Source organism: Colossoma macropomum, unplaced genomic scaffold (assembly GCF_904425465.1).
Source record: "Colossoma macropomum unplaced genomic scaffold, Colossoma_macropomum, whole genome shotgun sequence".
NCBI lineage: Eukaryota > Metazoa > Chordata > Actinopteri > Characiformes > Serrasalmidae > Colossoma > Colossoma macropomum.
Window position 1 is genome coordinate 23,989,354 of NW_023494807.1, and position 18,714 is coordinate 24,008,067.

Here is an 18,714-nt window from a genome sequence, read left to right on the forward strand (position 1 = left end):
GAGCTGACAAATGTCCAGGATTGGCTAGTGCTGCTGTAGGTGGACCAGACAAGAACTAATTTTCTTTCGACCCAGGAATCGTTCAGTACATGGAAGGCTGGCAGCAGCATCATCAGGATTTGACCTTGGGTCCCAGCAATAGGTTGAAACCCTTTTGGCCAGCTGCTCCACTCAGGAGCCCCTAGTTTCCGTACCTTTAAATGAAGACATATGGATTACATGTCCTTATGAGACCCTAATCAACCCATATGGTCAGAAATCCCTCACCGCTGTGTGTGCATGTGTTCTCCAGCAAGGGAAGGTTTAATACATGATAAGAAGTCAAGTTCAGCGCTTGTATAATATATAATGCATAAAATGCCTCCTTCTTGTTCCCATGTTGATGAACTTGGTGAAGTATTCGAAATACACATTACACTCCTTTTCTCTGGACAATTTTCATAACTGAATTGGCAATTTTACAGTTTTGGGGCAGTTTCCTCTAGACTGCAGTACAGGCTTCTTCTTACGGTGCATTAAAAATTCAAAGGCGGTAGGAGCTCCAGATTGTGGAAAGAAAACAAACACGAAACAAAAACGGATATAATACAGTACAGTCTGAATGATCAGTCTTCACACTTAAAAGTCAGTGACATCAATGACATCCAAATGAACGGTCCTCATTTGGCACAACGTTTCTCATCTCCACTGCTTCTTTGTCCCTCTTTTCCTCTGAAAAGCACATTTTTATCTCTCTCTCAGTCCGTTGTCTGTAATGAACAGAGGAATTTTGCACTCCACAGCATTTTACTGTAGATAGAAACATACAGTCTCCGTAAAGTTTCCATACAAAAGTTCACTAGAAGGCCCTCAAGAGGTAGGTCAACACTGTGTCCTCCCTTGTACAGTCCCTCTCTAGGTCCAGCATACCTCGAGACCACAGTCCATTTCACAGCGGCTAGGAAAATTCACTGTACACTGTACAAAGAGGAAGGAATCACAACAAAGTAAAACAAAATCAGAAATGTCCAACTTTGAGGGATCAAACGCCTCAGCGCTTGCTTTCACAGGGTTTTCTCTCTCCGCTTGAAGAGAATTGCTTGAAGTTGAGTCTTGTTGAGACTTTAAAACTCTTTATCTTATGCCCCCGTCTCTCGGTTCTCTCTCTCTCTCTCTCTCTCTCTCTCTTTCTTTCTCTATATCATCAATGTGTTTGGCTGGAAGGTCTGTGCGAGCGGATCGTTAATGCTTTCCCAGGGCTTAACTCACTCTGTCCTGCAATTTTTCCTCTTGGCTGAGAAAAGTTGGCAGGCGCACAACCACACACAGTTACGCTCGGACCCGGCTGATGTCGCTGGACTGATGAAATCAGATGATGTGACGATTCCATGAATTTATTGGCACTGGTGGAAATCCCATCGTAAACCATATCTGACAACTGACAAGCATATCACAAAGTAAAGCTCTGCTTACGTAAAACTGTTTTCAGTTTAATTCATGATTATAGAAACTGATGTTGCCCAAAATTAGAATTGTTCGCTTCTTAAAACTGGTATCAGCAGCTGTGTTTACATGCACACAATAGCCAGATTAAGTCCTCAGTTAGTCTAAGAAACTGACCCTGAACCCAATGTTTACAAGAGCTTTAAAAAAGACTAGACCATTTATAGTTCCGTTTACATGCCCACCAGCCGAGTCTGACTTTACAGCATGAACCATGACTCCAGTTATCCATGTAGCCATTTCCTGCCGTTTAAAAATATCTGCATTCCTTTTTCTCCTTCCATTTAAATTTCTAATGATGTCTATTTCTGACAACATGAGCGACAGCTCTTCCTCTCCACAAAAGTGAAGTCATTTTGTACGACTCATGTTTGTTTTTGGTGTCAGAAAGTTGTCACAAGTGAAACTGCAGAAATACCCAGACACTGTGGAGAGATCTAAACATCTACACTAAGATTAGGTTGAATAAGACCAATTAAACTAACTGAACAATTAACCTGTGCTGTTAACATGACCATATCTTACTTAGACTAGCGGTCTTTGGACAGGATTAGTTTAGGGTGGGTTAATGTAATTATCCCATTTACATCAGGGATTTTAGTCTCATCTGAATCCACCTTGTCATTAATTGTTAGGGACTGCAAATGCTTGTGCCGGTAAAGATTCCAGTGCCTTTAATATACTATAAAACAAACCATGGAAATAACCAATTTTTAAAGTTATGTTAATGGAACATCAGTGAATATTTTACCTTGTCCTATGGAAAAGGCATTTTCATGTTCACTTACGCTGTCCGTGGCAAAAATCACTAGGTTTATACAGAGATATTGGCTGTAAATTCCCAAACTAATGATATTGCTAACGACATTCCCTTAAGACTGCTAGTATGATGGTTAGGGTAAACATTTTTTTTTCCTATTTGTGAACAGCTAAATGTATTGCGTATGGAACTGTTACGGTATGGTGGCAATGCACAAATCAATTAGCCACTCTTGTATACTGTGATTTCTCATCCCATGTGAAACAGTCATCAATCATTACAGACATCCTATGATAAATTTACATTATCCCACCCCTCCATGTAAACTAAGCCCATCTTAGAGCTACACTATGTACGTTTTAGGGATTTGGAGACCTCTCTGGTGGAAATGTGTAACTGCATGCAGCATGCAGAAGAACGCTTTGTAATATCGGTCATGCTTCAGACCCCTTCCCAGAGTAGATGAATCTGATTGCGAGCGCCAAAACTTGGTGAAAGGAAGTGTCTTCTGAGGAAGTAATTCAATTATATGCTATTGTCATCATATTGTCATCAGTATAATGTTGCTTTTGTATTTGAGACCTAAACCTTGAGCCGGACTTTCTTTTTAGGCTGTGGGTGTGATCATAATATGTGGTTGGAAAAACAAAATTCAACCTGACTGCTCTGACTTTTAAATTGTTATTTCAGGCTTTACAGGGCGACTCACAACATTTTTAGATTTTTTTCCTGATGCGGTGAGGCTAATTCTTTCAATTTCAATAAAACAATCTTATTCAGACTAACAGTGAACCATTGGTGTGCATGTAAACATAGTTAGTGACAAAACTTTCATATCACTTAGGTCATGATCCCTTTTGGGACTAGGCTATTTTATATTTCAGCATGAATTTATGAATACAGTCTTATATCTGGCTTTACATTGTCGGTCAGGAGTGGTGGGGCTACTTGAATGAGTTATGGGTCCATTCTGTAGATGGGACAAGGCACACCGTCCCCATGCTGCAGAGGGAATTGATGCCTTCGGACTGTTTTATTACATCCAGTGGCTCGGAAATCCCCTGTGAATGAGAACACGCCAGCACATTCTGTAATCGACGAGAGAGAGTGTGTGTATGTGTGTGTGTTTGTGAGCGAGGGAGAGACATTACTTTCATCAGCCAGCACAGTGTCTGCCACTGGGAATAGATATGGACATCATTAACTGGGCTGCATCCGCATATGCTGCAGTTTGTTAGCCGCCTCCCTCCTGCTGAAGGATCTGCAGTGAGCGGTCGGCCACACAGTCGGTCACTAGCCAGACAGACAGCCAGAGAGCCAGACAGTGTGAGGACAAACTATGGGAGGCAGCATATATGTGTTGGGCCACGTTTATGTTCCAAACTTTATTGCTCAAATCCAATCTTTCGGCCTTGATGCTTCACATGCTTGTAAATGACCCATATCTGTCATCAGTCAATAATGAAATCAATACCATCACATGCATGATCCACATGTGACGCTGGACAATGACGACAGTGATATGTTTATTTGTGTAATTTACAAAAAGAAAAACGTGAATTCAGATTTAGATTCTCAGTACATTGTCACATATTGGATGTCCAGTCTAGGACCACGTGAGAAAGTCTTTGTTTAGCCAGCTGAAATCTAATTTTTCAGAGTTTCAGGTTTGAGCAGGAAAGACTTCCTGTGGTCTGAATGTCAACTGGAATTTGACGTTTTACAATTGGATTCAAGCCACACATGTATGTGCTTTCAAATCCAGATTTCTAGAGATGTGACTCGGTTTGACAATTCAGATAGGATTTATGATTTTTATCATCAGCTTATGCACCTTACTGCACCATTACTAATGGCGATATGTGATCATATGCGACTGCAGTCCAGCCATACAAATCAGATATGGACACGCGCAGTGTGAACACTAATATTATTCATGAAACAAATCAAACCATTTGTCCTGCTGTGTGAACAAAACTAGAGCAGCTCATCTCCCATCTGTGTCCCATTTAGGCAAAAAATGTGATTCGTAGCAACCCTGCAATGAGAATATAGCCGTAGTTATTTCTCTGCACTGCAACAACATGAGCTGTAAGGTCAAAAGCTGTGGGGCGTTTCCAGTGACTGATCACAGCATGATACAGAGAGCAAGAGGAGATCAAAAACAGAGGTTGCAGACGAGGGAGAGACAGAAAGAGAGAGAGAGAGCAAGACAGAGAGAGATGTTATTGGCCAGATCCTGCTGGCTCTGCAAGAGGTCTGAGGCATTGCCTCCTTCACATTTTCTTCTTTATGACTTTCTTCTTTTTCACAGCACCCTTTTTCTTTCGCTTGCCCTCTCCTTCACTGGCCTGATGGGGCCCGCTCAACACCTCCCTTGCCCAGCAGGTGGCTGAACTCTGCCAGGTCCATGAGGCCACGGGAGCCATGCAGGACGGAGCGGGTGAGGTGTGGCCCGGCTGGGCCGTAGTGGTGACCAGAGGGCGGTGCGGCATGGCTGAAAATGTAACCCTCGTGGGTCCAGCGCAGGGTCTCTCCACCGTACTCCATCTGTGTGCTGGGTGCCGATACCACCCTCCTGCGGTCGGGCGAATCCTGTGGGGTTACTGGGTAATCGTAGTCACCTGCCGACTTGCGCAGCAGAGTCCCTGGACGACCAGCTTGCTCGCGGTACCTGGAAAGGGACACGTAGCGCTGGCGGTCCACGGTGTCCTCGTGGCGTCTGTCACCGGCACCCTGGAGTAGTTTGGAGCTGAGGAAAATGGCAGAGGGTGGTGGGGGTGGGCACTGGGTGCCCACCGAGTTCAGATAGGTCTGGCTCTGGTCCCAGCCTGAGCCTGAGTCGGACAGGCGGAGGAGACCCGGAGGTGGACGCTTCTGCTGCAATGGCGTCTGCTCGGGTGTAGGCAGCAGCCCTGGGTCGAGGTCGCCTGCCTTCACCCAGCCGTTTGGCATGACAAAGAGTGTCTCGCCTTGCGGCCGCGACCTCTCCGCCACACTGTGCCTCGACACGCTCATCACCGAGCCACTCCCGCTCGGTCCCAGCATGCTCCGCTCCTTCTCGCTCTTCCGCTGGTTGCCACCAGAGGAGGAGGAGGACGTGTTGCTGCGGGAACGGTGCCGATGCTTCTGGCCCATGATCCAGCACACAGCCAGGCCTGAGAGCGCCGCCCCAGTGGAGAAGGCTGAAACAGCAGCCACAACCAGCAGGTTTAGGGTCACCAGACTCTCTGGCTCATCCATGAAGCTCTCGTGCAGCAGACCTGTAGAGAGACAGATGCATTAAAGCAACAGATAAGTGGAAAATGTAATTTACAGTTTTCCCAGAGATGATATAAAGGAGGATACAGGTCAGTGGTTGGAAAATGAATGAGAAAGCTTGTAACACTCAATATGGTGTTTGTTTACAGAGAAGGTCCTGCCCTTCAATAAAAAGGGGCAACCAACTTGCTGGTTGAGCTGCAAACAATAAAACCTCCCCCTTGTTGATATATGTGCACATGCAGTAGCCAGAACAAGCTGAAATAACTTGGTTTGTGCATTATTTGAGCCAAACACTACACACTATATATGCATTTTTGTTTAATTTTACCAATAATTTCAAATATGTTTTGAAATGTTAATGAAGCTTGTAGTTTGGGGTTTATATATCACTCCCCATTCAAAAGAGACAAGAGTCTGGTCTTGTGTGACTGGAAATAACTGCCCGGGGGAATGGCCAAGATGGCCATTGAGTGGACAGACTTTCCTATAAGAACTTTGTTTTTCACCAAATATGGTCAATTTAACGTCCAAAGTTTTCTTCTTTGATTTTCACTGAAGTTACTAGGCTAATGTAGCTAAGAAGTAATAAAAACATACACCCTACCAAGTAGCATATTGCTGCTGTCGGAACAAAATCCATTTTTCAGTTTTTGAAAATGCTGGTTGTCCTATACATTGTGTGTAAATTTTATGATGTATGGAACAAAAGAAACGGCCCACAACTACTTGGAAAAACGTCTGGTTCCATTGACTTACATTAAAAGTAAAGTATGTTTTTTCCTTCTCCTGTAAAGTTATCATTTTGGAGATACAAGGTTTTGTTCTGACAGCATGATATGCAAAATACATACCTAAATCAACAGACACTTGCTTCATGTCATTAAGTAATCTCAAATACACATGCTTATGTGTTTATTGACACCATATGACATTCTGATATCTATAAACATAGACAGAACTATGCCACCTTGAAAACTGAATTTACTTTTTTCTTCCATTTTTATAGATCCTCGAACTTCTCAAGCTGTTTACAAACAAAGCATGCATTCACCATGCACTATTTAATGAACTGTATTGACACGTTACATACCCATAACACTGGACAAAGCAATTCCAACCACACCGAATATATTCCAAGTTCATAATAAAGGAAATTAGAGAGAGGTGACCACAGGCGACCACATACTTTATGAGGTCGAGGTCTACGAGCACACCAGCATTATTGGAACTTCAGCAAATATTGACTTAATTAAGCTTTTGAGAATTACCAATTAAAAACAAATCTACCATGAGGACAATTGACTTAACACTCCAACTGCTTTATTAAGACAGCAAGCAACGCAAAATTGATCCATTGAGCGGTTTTCTATTCAGATGATCAGTCCCTGCAAAACCATGTAGGCACATGTCACTGCGCTCATAAAAAGAAATGAACACAATAGCAGAGGCACGCTTCACAGCTGGTAAGCCTTGCCAACCTGCAGTTTGGAGCCTTGCCAATAGAACTGCTAGAAAAGAAAATCAAAGCTTCTCATACTGGGACACATCATCCTCTACAGGAAAGAGACTAGAAACCTTGTCACACCCTGTCAATCTAAAATAGAAGTTTGCAGCTTGTAAAAAGCTCACAAAGCAAAGGGGAACATATAAATAAATACAGAGCACAACAAATAAGAAACAAAAATGGGTAGAGAAGACGTTGATCAGAATCACTCTCAATGATCAAGCAGTCAACACTGGAGCATTTTGAGTGCTTTTGTGGTCAAGCACTCAGACATATAGAAATATATTCAATACTACACTATACTCAAATCTATACATATACTTTCACACATGTACTTTTCAATGTAACCTTGGGTGAGAGCAAGGTGCTATACAAATGAAACAAAAAATAAAAAATAAAATGAAAAAATAAATAAACTTAACTACTTTAACCTAAATACCTGGGCTTCTTTTTCTTTGTTACATGCCAAATTAGCTTAACAAAAAACAAACAGTAGCACACATAGACAGCAGTTAACTTTTGTTTGTCAAGTACTATAGCTAAATACTAGCTACTCAGAAGTAGAAAGCATATCGCTGCTGTAGTTTTGGTTGTTTTTCAGTTTTTGACATAATCTGAAAATGCCAGTAACCTTTACATTGTGTGTAAATTTCATGATGAATGTACCAACAGAAATGGCCCAGAACATCTGGTTCCATTGACTTACAGTAAAACCAAAGTATGTTCTTTTTCTTCTCCTGTAAAGTTATTATTTTGGAGATACAAGGTTTTGTTCTGACAGCAGTGATATATTCCTGCTCTGTAGGGCTGTCAAATGGAATTTAAAAAGAATTTAAATTTGATATTTTTTCGCAGAAAAAAATAAGTAAAGAGATGTATAACTGGAGGGAAGTCAATGTTATATCTCCTAAATCCACCAGGGGGCACTCAGCATAAATGATCAAGAGACCCCAAAAGCAGACCAGTGATTTTTACCTTCACAGCTCACGAGATGGTTGTCAAAAACGTAGAGAGACCTATTCTGATGTATATTTCAGAAAGATTTTTCCATAAAATCCCCACACCAGTGATCATTATAAGCTAAAGAGAGTGGCTGTGCTGTAGTGGAAGTAGAAGTATGTGACTGGTATGGGTGGCTGAAGAAGTTGTGTAGCAGTTTAGCGACGCAGACTGTCTCATGTGTCAGTCAAACAGCCTCTTCCTGTCAAAGTAGGCCAGGCTGAGTGATGGAATCTCATAGACGCTGACCATAGGTACAGCAGAAATACTTTCGTACCCTCTATTCTAATTCTATTCTGACCCTGAGATTCAAGTAACACAAAGGGATCATAGTTATTTCTGTTTGGTCAGTCAACACAACTTCAAATTGCTAATTTTGAGTAGTATTTGACTAGCAGACTAGGTGGTTACAGTGTGAGTACTCAGTAAGTAGATAACTAGTGCCCATTCCTAGTCCAAAATAGTGCTTAGTCATTCTGAGTTTTTGCCATTTCCATAATTTATAGTTGGTACTGAACTGTGGCAGTCCGCCCACACAAACTGCACAACCCAATGATCCATTACTGTAGTAATACACAGAAGTGTAATACTGTGGATTTGAAAGTGTGGGTGTATATAAATATGTTCCTAATCTATACCCTTGCAGAAGCTGTATCAATTCCCCCCTTCCCTCTCTCTCTTCCTCGCTCTCTCTCTCTCTCTTTCTCTCTCTCTCTCTCTCTGCTGATGGCATTTCCTGTAATCTCTCCTCTCTGCTGTCCCTGTGGGATGTCCTTGATTTTCACCACCATTTTCTCAATCCCTCTATCTCTCCTCTCCTCTCCTCTCCTCTCCTCTCCTCTCCTCTCCTCTCTTCACTCTGTCGTTCCTCTCCTATGTGTGTGTGTGTGTGTGGGCTGTGGGGCCTCAGGAATGAGAAGCTATATGCTACGGCTGAGTCTCTATTCAGAATTCCATTATCAACCAGCCTGCCTGGAGATGGCTTAACTTCTGCCCTGCTGCAGCATGCACCTGATATTGATTCAGAAAAAAAAAAAACATATTAACAACAAGTCCTGAAGAAATGATATTTTGTGAGGAATACATGAAATACAGTCTAGATATGAGGAAAGAAATGAGTGAGCAGTTACCGCAGTACACAAACACACATACCAATTAGAGTGTGAATCGCTGCAGGCCCCACAATAGGACATCACGATATGATTCTACTGAGATATGCGAAGTACTGCAATATGACATATTATAAACTGCCATTTACAACTTTTCACCACAAATTATTCCTCCGCAAGACAACAAGCAAAACAGAGCAGTGAAATAGACAAATCAACATTCAAAACAGGCCAAATCTTTACATATTAAAGGGGAACTCCACTGATTATTTTTTTACATTTCTGCATAATTAAATGGTTAAAATGCCATTTAGGGAGCTTTGATGTGAAATGCTCCATTCTAGAGAAACTTAACAAGTCAGAATTGTTCACAGTGGTGGTGATAGGAACCAGATGTCTGAAAGTTCCTTTACAGAATTTTTTTTTTTCACTTGAAATGGTTATGAATACACTGCCTGATATATCTGAGACATTCAATTACAATAGTTTAAAGTTTTGGCCTGAAACATATTTTTAAAGCCGTTCATAAACGTTTATTTACCTACATGCTTATTTTTTCAGATTTACTAACATTACATATAAACACTTCACTGTTAGTTTTGGATAGTTAGATAAATGACTATATTTGAGTTCTAGACACATTTTCTCTCTTGGCCCCTTTCTCTCTCTCTCTCTCTCTCTCTCTCTCTCTCTCACTCACTCTCTCTCTCATAACGTTAAAGTCTATATCAGCGTTTGAAGTAGCTCTGGAGTTTAGGGACTGGGTGCCCACAGGAAAAGAAAAATCAAAAAAGAGAGCTCCTTGATATCTCTGTACTTTCTGTAGAGATCAGATAGAAAGACAAAGGAGACTTAAGCTTAAGTTTCTCCTACTGCTCAGATGTTTCTCTTGATCAAAAGAGCCCAGCTAGCTCATGCGTGTCTAGAGTTTTAGTTGAGATCTCAATGATGCACACTGAGCTCAGATTTGACAAGATAATAATGCTCAGGTTTATCTTCAACTGTTTATTTGTGCACTCTTAAAATATGGTTCTTCAAGGCTTCTTTAGTAAAGACAATAGTTCTATATAGAGCCATGAACACTCACTGAACCATTTGCATGCTTAAATAGTTCTTTGCATGGTGAAATTGATGTTCAGATTGATGCAGAATGTGTTTTATATAGTTCTATATAGAATATCTTTGAAAATAGTTCTATGTAGCACCAGAAAGGGCTCCTCTATTGTAACTTGTAACAATAGAAGATCCGTTTTTGGTGCTATACAGAACCATTTCCAAAAAGAAGAACCATCTTTTCTAAGAGTCTACTGAAGTTTTTGCTATTTCTCCAAAAGAAATTTTAGGAGAATCACAATTACGTCTCTTGAGCTGTCAAAGAGCAACAATTCAGCAATCAAATTTTCCTCTGGGTCAGTGTTACCCTAAGCAAAATATGAACTGAGGTTCAACAGTACATCAGTCAAAATCTTGTCCTGGATGATAAGAGGGAGTTGCTGAGTTGGTGAAAAGGTCACAGTGGATCTTTCCTCTTGCTTGCTAAGCTCCCTAGAAGTGTATTAAGCCTTTCTACAGTAGCAGCAGTAGCAAGAGGAAGTTTAGCACAGTGGGGCTAGCAGCTGATCAGAGGAGGGTGGATGCAGTTCTCTGCCAAGTACAACCAGCAATACCACAATATTATCATATACAGATAATAAATACTGTGTATTCCAGATGTATAAAATAAAGTATACAAATTTATCTGAGCATTTGCTGTCAATCAACTCAAGCGCTTAGTAACAAAGCAAAGCTCTGTAAAAATGTTTCTCTAATAATCCAATAGGTTCGTAATTTATCAGAAACAGTCAGGCCTGGTTGGGTCAAGTTTCAAAGCTGCAGGCATGGGTTGAGTTCGGGGCTTCCATTTCATGATGGTACAGGCCTCAAACTCACAAACACACATAACATGGGTGATATATAGATGTCAACCTGTAGAGACAGTAACTCACATTCACAGCCTCCAAACTGTATGAATTCACGGATGCCTGTGTAGAACATTTCTACCATTAAAATCATTAGCAACAACAGCAAATTTCCAGATTTTCTTTACAGTGATATCTTCCTTTGGTAATCATACTGATTACTTCATACACAATCGGAAATGTATTTTTACTTTCTTTGAACAACAACAGCTACAGAACCTCCCAGTTAAATACACATACAAACACAATCAGAAGAAGTCAGTCAGAGAGAGAGAGGTTGTGTTCTGTGATGAACCAACACAGTCACTAATGATGCAGCGTCATCTGCGAGGTGAGATCGAGGAGCAAATGTATATTCAAGTAAATTCCACTCCAGACATGGTACCTTAAATGTTCTGTGTGATGCTCTGCTGTTTTAGCTCCTTTCTCTTGTAAGGCGACATCTGTTTTGCCTGTTTGTATGCCTACCCCACCTTCTCTCAGTCTGATCAGGCGGCTTTTAGCTTAGAAAATCTAAAGTGCAAAACACATCTGAGTGAGACAAAATTATTGGCCAGAGTTTAAAAGGCACCTGTCTTACATGTCCAGTACATGCGATGCGGAATTTGCAGTGCGGAATATTAATCATTTATTTTTTGTCTGTTTACAATGGCATCCAATGAAACATATTCCCATAAAGTATATATTAAAAAACACTATTCTTGGCTATAAATACAGAAGCTAAACGTTCTAATCTGGCCACACTGTGTGGTTTTTCTTTGCATTTATAAAGTTTTGGACTGTACAGAATCCAGACATAGCAGTTATTACATTTTTTTTCCAGATGCAATGTATGCATCTATGTAGGCATGTCCTTGTTGTGCACGGACAGTTGCTTTAGCCTGTTTGTGTAGCTGCTGCGTGTAGTTTGCATAAAGTTTAAGCCAGCTCAACTTTTCTTGCGTCATGTTCATGCCACTTGCTATCCCATAATCCCTCATGCATCCCTTGTGCTACTCCCCTTTGGAAATGAATGGTGGTGAATTTTCAGATGCCAAACATGTGACCAGTGGACACAGACCACTACGCTGCATTTACATTACAACAAACCAAAACGCTTTACTTGCCACCTGTTGGCTGCTCTGTGGGTGTGTCGCTAAAATGCAAGCAGGTTTATCTTTCCAATAGACTTCTGGGCTAGTTCTGTGTTCTGATGAAACGCAGGTGAGAAAAGGTTTAACACTTTTTTTAAAAATGTGAACTAATGTGAAGATCTTCTGCTTCCTCCTCTATCGTCCATCAACACTGATTTTGTGCGGTTTGAACAGGGATGTGACACATGATGTAACGCACTGCGGTACTACTAGACAACTTAATTGTTGCTTGGTGAAACTCACTTCTCATTTGCATAAAGTTGAGAAAAGCTCAACTTTGTATCGCCTTCTCTATGAGCTTTCCACTGCTGCTGCTCCCACAATCCCACATGCAGACCTCCGCCTGTCCATAGAAATGAATGAGAGGCTAAATGAAAAAGACTGTCTACCTCCAAATTCATGGCACAACCACATTTTATACAGGTAAATCTTATGGGTTGACACCTAGGGGTGGTAAGTCAGAAAGAAAACTGAAAAAAGATAAAGAAAAGCAGGGTATAAATGAGTGTCTTATGAATTAATGAAACAATGAGGATCTATATCATATCTTTGCAAGCTTCTCTCTTTCTCTCTCTCTCTCTCTCTCTCTCTCTTTCTCTCTGAAGTATCTTCTACCGTCATCACTTTCCTCTCAGCCTCTGTTGGAGATGCCACTTCACAATTTCTAACTCTTTATGGAGCAGCTGGAACACAATAAGAGTCAACAGAGTATTACACAATCTCTCTCTCTCTCTCTCTCTCTCTCTCTCTCTCTCTCTCTGTCTCTCTCCCATTCTATATTCCTACCCATCTCCCCCTCACTCACTTTGTTCTTCATTCATTCCTTTTCTTGATACTAAGTTGCTTTCTGACAAAAGGCTAAAAGAGAACATCGCAGCACCACAAAGGATGAAAAGTCAGAATGAAAAGAAATGTGTTTCTAAAGCCCTCAAAGAACAGTCTTTCCCCAAATGAGCAAAGAAGAATAGTTTTAGAAGCTATGATGACAACTTGGCTTATGATAGCGCAGTTTTAGACAGTTTAGTCTTCTGCCGTCGTTAGATGCAGTAACTGACACCTTGTCTGTTTTCATATGAGTCACTGACCCTTGTGATATCTGCTTTTAAAGCAAAAGGTCAGCAAAAACTCAAACCAATTTACACTGAAATTTTCCCCTTGTTCCAAATATAGCTGATTAGCCAAGAAATGTTTGGTGTCTGAAGAAGTTTGCTTCTTTCATTTTGTATAGGAGCTAATATAGCTAAGAAGTGATGGAGAGAGGGTCATCGCTATGTTTTAAGGGGTTCTATGTTTCCAGGGCCCAATGTTACTCAGGTCATGTGTTTACTTCTTGTCATTTTGGAAGCAGCCCTGTATTCCCAGGATCCTATATTCCCAGCGTCCTGTGTTCCCTCACTGAAATTTTCATGGGAAATAGCCCTACGTTCCAAACCTCCTAAAAAAATCATAGAGACCATTAAACGTTTCTTTTGGTTTCTGATTGTGTCCAATAGTCAGTAATTGTATTCTCTGTTTTCCTGATGGGTTGATATCACAGTGTAAAGATTCTAATGGCTTAGATGGTTCTAATGGCCTTTTTTCAGCAGGAAATGTTGCTGTTAACATTGTAGTCATAATTTTATTTGAGTTTCACAATATTAACTACACTGAAAAACATCAACAAAGTTGGCATTCGCGTTAACAAGGGAATCTTTGAGCTCATCTTCAATCACATATATTCTCCAGTTGATTCCTGCCAACTTGACCTTACCATTTCCCCTCATACCATCTCAAGTTAGTTACTTTATCCTGCTAACTTGCTAGAGGGCAAAGCCAAAGGCTACTTAACTAGCAATAACACAAAAGAAAGGCAATACATGCCGCTTAAACCAGACAAAGCAATTATTCAAAAAGTTGATGTATTCTACACTCTGGCTTACACAGTTTGCTTAGCTAGCTTAGCTCTCTGCGGCTAGCTTAACTGACACAAAGTGTGTTCCTATTGAAAAATCTGCTTCTCGCTGTTCCCTGAATGACCTCTGAGGACCCTATGATGTTAACCATGACCTTGGGAACATTTTCATGGTTCCTTTAATGTATCATCCTGGAGGTATGATGTATCACATAGGCTAAAGAGCTGCACACAGGGCTGTAGGAACATAGTGCCCTGAAAACATAGGGCCCTTGGAACAGGCACATTCCCATACAGTGCATTGTTAGCATTGCGATTAGCATTGTGCAAAATTGTGCCTTAACCTGTACTGAGTTGTTAAGAAATTTACCATAGATTTTATTTATTTATTTAGGACCTAGGACTTCCCTGCCATCTCCCACCGCCTATACACATTGAGAGGAGCCAGTCGAGGTGGTTTGGGCATCTGATCAGGATGCCCCCTGGCCGCCTCCCAGTGGAGATTTGCACAGCCATCTGGGACGTTTGCACGGCCTATTGGGACAAGCCCCGAGCAGCTCGGGGTCCCCCGGAATGAGCTGAAGGAATTTGCGGTGGACAGGGTCATCTGCGATTCCCTACTCTCCCAACTGCTCCTACGACCCTATCTGGATTAAGTGGTTAAAGATGATGATGAACTACTGCTTTAACAATCAAATCCAGCAACACCCTGCAAATAGTTTCCTTTCTTTAACCCTCAAATATGCAACTTTTTAGCCCACAACGGAGGTCAATGTTAACAACATCACAGCCGTAGTGTCTGGCTTTGGAGGAGAGAAGCTCTTTGAAGTGAGGCCGCTCTTTGATGTGAAGGGGGCAGAAGGACAGACAGGCTCAGGCAGTACTGTACTGTGGCCTCAGGTTCATCATGATGATGCTTTAATGGCAGAGCAGGCTCCACACTCCCACCATAAATCTGACTAGCCCGGCAGAGAGACAGCCATTTTAGGGTGCTGTGTTGCTGTGTGGAATACTTGAAGTGGGAGTGGGGCTGGGTCTGTGTTTTTCAGCAGAGCAAAGAAGTAGACAAATTGCCTCCAGCTTCTGCTGTTACTGGAGACAAAAGATAATAGATAATGTATAGTATTTGTACCTTCATGCTATTACAGATAGGTGTACTGTCACAAACATGTCTTTAAGAAGTTGTATGTAACATTATTTGCAGTATGTATTAAATGAATACTACTGTAAGTGAACTGGCACTCAAAGTGAATCACTGGGAAATATATTGAGTATTTCAATCATCTATCAAGTAACCTTAATTAAAAACTTGCTATTTAGCTGGCCGTATGATGCTAATTGTTATTTAGCTAGTTAAATGATACTTATTGCTATTTATTTAGCTATAGAATACAGAATATAGCTATATAATGATTGCTATCTAGCTATACAATACTAAATGCTATTTAGCTAGCTATATAACATTATATGATGCTAAAGCTTCATGAATATATAACTATATAAATACGTGTAGGTAACATTATCTCCCATAATGCAGTGCAATTAACATTAGATGCTTGTATCCTCTTTGTTAGGCTAGATTATAAAATAAGGCCATACCCTTCCATCAGTGTTTAAACATTTCTGTTTAATTCAATCGTTGAGATGTTAAGAGAGTTATTCAGAGTGGTCTGATGTGAAACGGTTCACTGTAGTGAAACGTGTGTCTTCTGAGTGTTAATAGATGATTCTACATGCTTCAAAACAAATTTCGCATTTTTAACTGACTTTGAACTAATATGACCCTATACTTTGATTAAGGTTATTTTACTAAAATAAACAATTGCACATTTTGTCATACATTTGTAATACAATTATAACACTACTAAAACTTTACCAAATGTTTCAGTAGTGACTGTTTCAGTAGTTATAGTTTTAGCTAACTTTGAGCAGAACTCAAAATGCCAGTACATGACTAGCAAACACAGCTTTGAACAGTTGTACACACAGAAAATCATAATCTTTTCATTACAACACAAAAAAGTTTACTTAATGGCACAAAATATGTGTTTTGGTAGTGACAGTTCTTAAGGTTACACACTGATTTTCTGATTTTTACATTTACTTCAAAACAATAGGATCTAACTGCTCACCAGGGTGTAGTCTCAGTTCCTGCACTAAAATGCAGGGGTGTGGCTAATATTAGGCTCCACCCATGGACTAAAATTGTGTTTCAGTAGTGACATGAAAACATGTGGCAGCATTTTTTTAATACAGCTTTTTCATTTAAAAATTAAACTCATGATAAATCTAAATCTTTCAAATGCACTTGGAAAGAAATCCAAAAGATCTTCAAAAATTGAAAAAAATAAAAAAATGTAAGTGTTATTTTCACAAGATGAAATTTAGGGTTTTGGGTTTGGGACAGACACCTCCCAATAGAAAGCATCCCAAGAAATGGTCATTATATACTGAGCTTATTACTATCTCAATTAATATCTTGGGTTTAAATTGCTCATAACATAATTCTTGTAAATATCTAAGATCTGAACCATTTAACATCAAACCACTGGATAACTTTGTTTAGTCAATCATTGAATTATTCAGAAAATTTGAAAAATTGGTGGAATTCATTTCTAAGCACTGCACTGTATAACAAACATTCTTAAGAAAATGGCATTAACAGACTTGGATGCGTCAAGATGTACAAATAAATAGTATAAACAGCCGCTATGTTGTGCTGAGGTACTCGCCACCATATTAACTTTTGTACTCTGCCACAAGCAAAAATAAACTGTTCTGCCTCCATGTGATGCACATTTGTTTGGACTGCAACCATGACAACAGAGCTCTGATTGGCAGCCCTGATTTTTAACACATCCATACAACACAGAATAAAAATGTACGCAGCAACACAATCCATCAGTTTAGGACAGTTAATGGCACTGGCATTAATACGTCTGTCTTGAGTTTTAAAACTTGACGCTTTTTTCAATCTGTAAAAATAAGACTGACAGTGTGAATAAGCTTTAATGGCAATGTTTATTTTCATGTCAGTTATTTTGTGTTTTTAGAAATAAATTTTACAGTTGTATGCAATTGTTTAGGTTCACCCTGTGAACTTACATATTTTTGGTCTTCTAAATGAAGTTAACCCCTTACCAAGCCATAACATCCTCTACAGAGGACAAACTCCTGCACATTTTAATGCACAATTACTGTTTATTTGCTGAATTTAACATATTGGATAAAAATATTTGATGTTTTATTTTTTTTCCAATATGTTAAACTCAAGCAAATAAATTTATGTAATAAAATGTCCAGAAAATGCCATTTTTAGGTTTGTTTTCTGTAGAGGACGCAACACATTGACTGTGGGTGTTCAAACTTGCATACAACTGTATGTCAGATATTGTCAGGATGTAAAGAAATCCCTCCAAGGTGACTGCACTTCACTTCTACTTTTGGCCTTTTATGTATGAAGGGGAACTGATTGGAATGTTTATTGTTCCTAATTAAGTGAAGATGTCAGTTATTTGACTGCGTATATGTATATATTTCGCTATATATATTTCATTGTATATATATTTCTTTATTTTTTGCCTGACAAATGAGAAAACAGTATTAATCCTTCCACTAAATTCTCTCCCACACTGCTCTCTTGCTTTCGTTCCCTGTGTGCTTGCCCTCATTTTGCATAAGACCCATTCAAAAGGAACTTTCGGGTTAACTTCAATTCGCCCGTCAGTGTGAAGATTTATTGTGCAGTACAGGGTTCTTCTCAGTTTTAACAGATGCGCTCTTACCATTAGGCAGACATGATTGCCTTGGGTCTTGACAGCAGCCCCTCGAAGTAATGACATATGTTGGCCAATTATATTTTCGACATGTTAAAAGAAAATTACTTCTGGAGACCAAAAAAGCCTATTACATTCTAAAAGTAAAGGCTTTTCATTCTCAGCTCCTCCGGTTTATGGTAATGGTGGACCATTAGGCTTAATGTTGTTTCAGTGTAATATTTGTCGATTATTTCAGTTTCTGTCTAAGCAGTGGAGCTGAGGTCCAGCTATCTGACAAAGTGAAGAAGCTTAAATATATGCAAGGCAAGACAAACAAGTAGAGTTCCTGGCTGCCTCAGCTGAAGTAAGCTACAGCAAGCAGATAATGCAGATAGTGGATTAAAACATTCTGCCCTGTTATATGACAGGCAGGCATCAGAGCTGTGGGATGGCCTTAGGGGGGCCTGTGGCTTGGCTGTGTAGAAAAGCTTACTCTACTAGACCAGTGCTTCTGAATCCCAGTCCTGGAGTTTACTGCACCGTGTAGTTCAGTGCTTTTCCAGTGTTGTAACATATCTGATTATCTTTACTGGTTGATTAACAGGTCTGTGGTAATTTATGAGCTGAATTAAGTGCTATAAGTTGAGTAGAACAGTCTAAACTCATACTCAACTACAAGCAAATAATCACTCAAGTAGAAGTAAAAGTTGCCTAGCAAAACAACTTGAGTAGAAAGAATCAGACCAAATAAACTACTTAAGCAGTTTAAAACACACAAGAACAGTACAAAGAAGTGGAGTTCCCTTAAAAACTCCACTTCTTTGTACATGAATTATCTGTATAGGAGCTGAAATTT

General features: G+C 40.0%; 1 protein-coding gene across 1 annotated transcript in view; it reads right to left on the reverse strand.

The window, feature by feature from the left end:
- Positions 1–3,782: 3,782 nt before the first annotated feature.
- Positions 3,783–18,714, reverse strand: part of sema6ba (sema domain, transmembrane domain (TM), and cytoplasmic domain, (semaphorin) 6Ba) — a 112,512-nt gene continuing 97,580 nt past the window's right edge. The window contains exon 16 of the mRNA XM_036556668.1: positions 3,783–5,505. Within this exon, the coding sequence (XP_036412561.1) occupies positions 4,586–5,505 (920 nt within the window). The 3' untranslated portion in view covers positions 3,783–4,585. The remainder of the gene's footprint in view (positions 5,506–18,714) is intronic.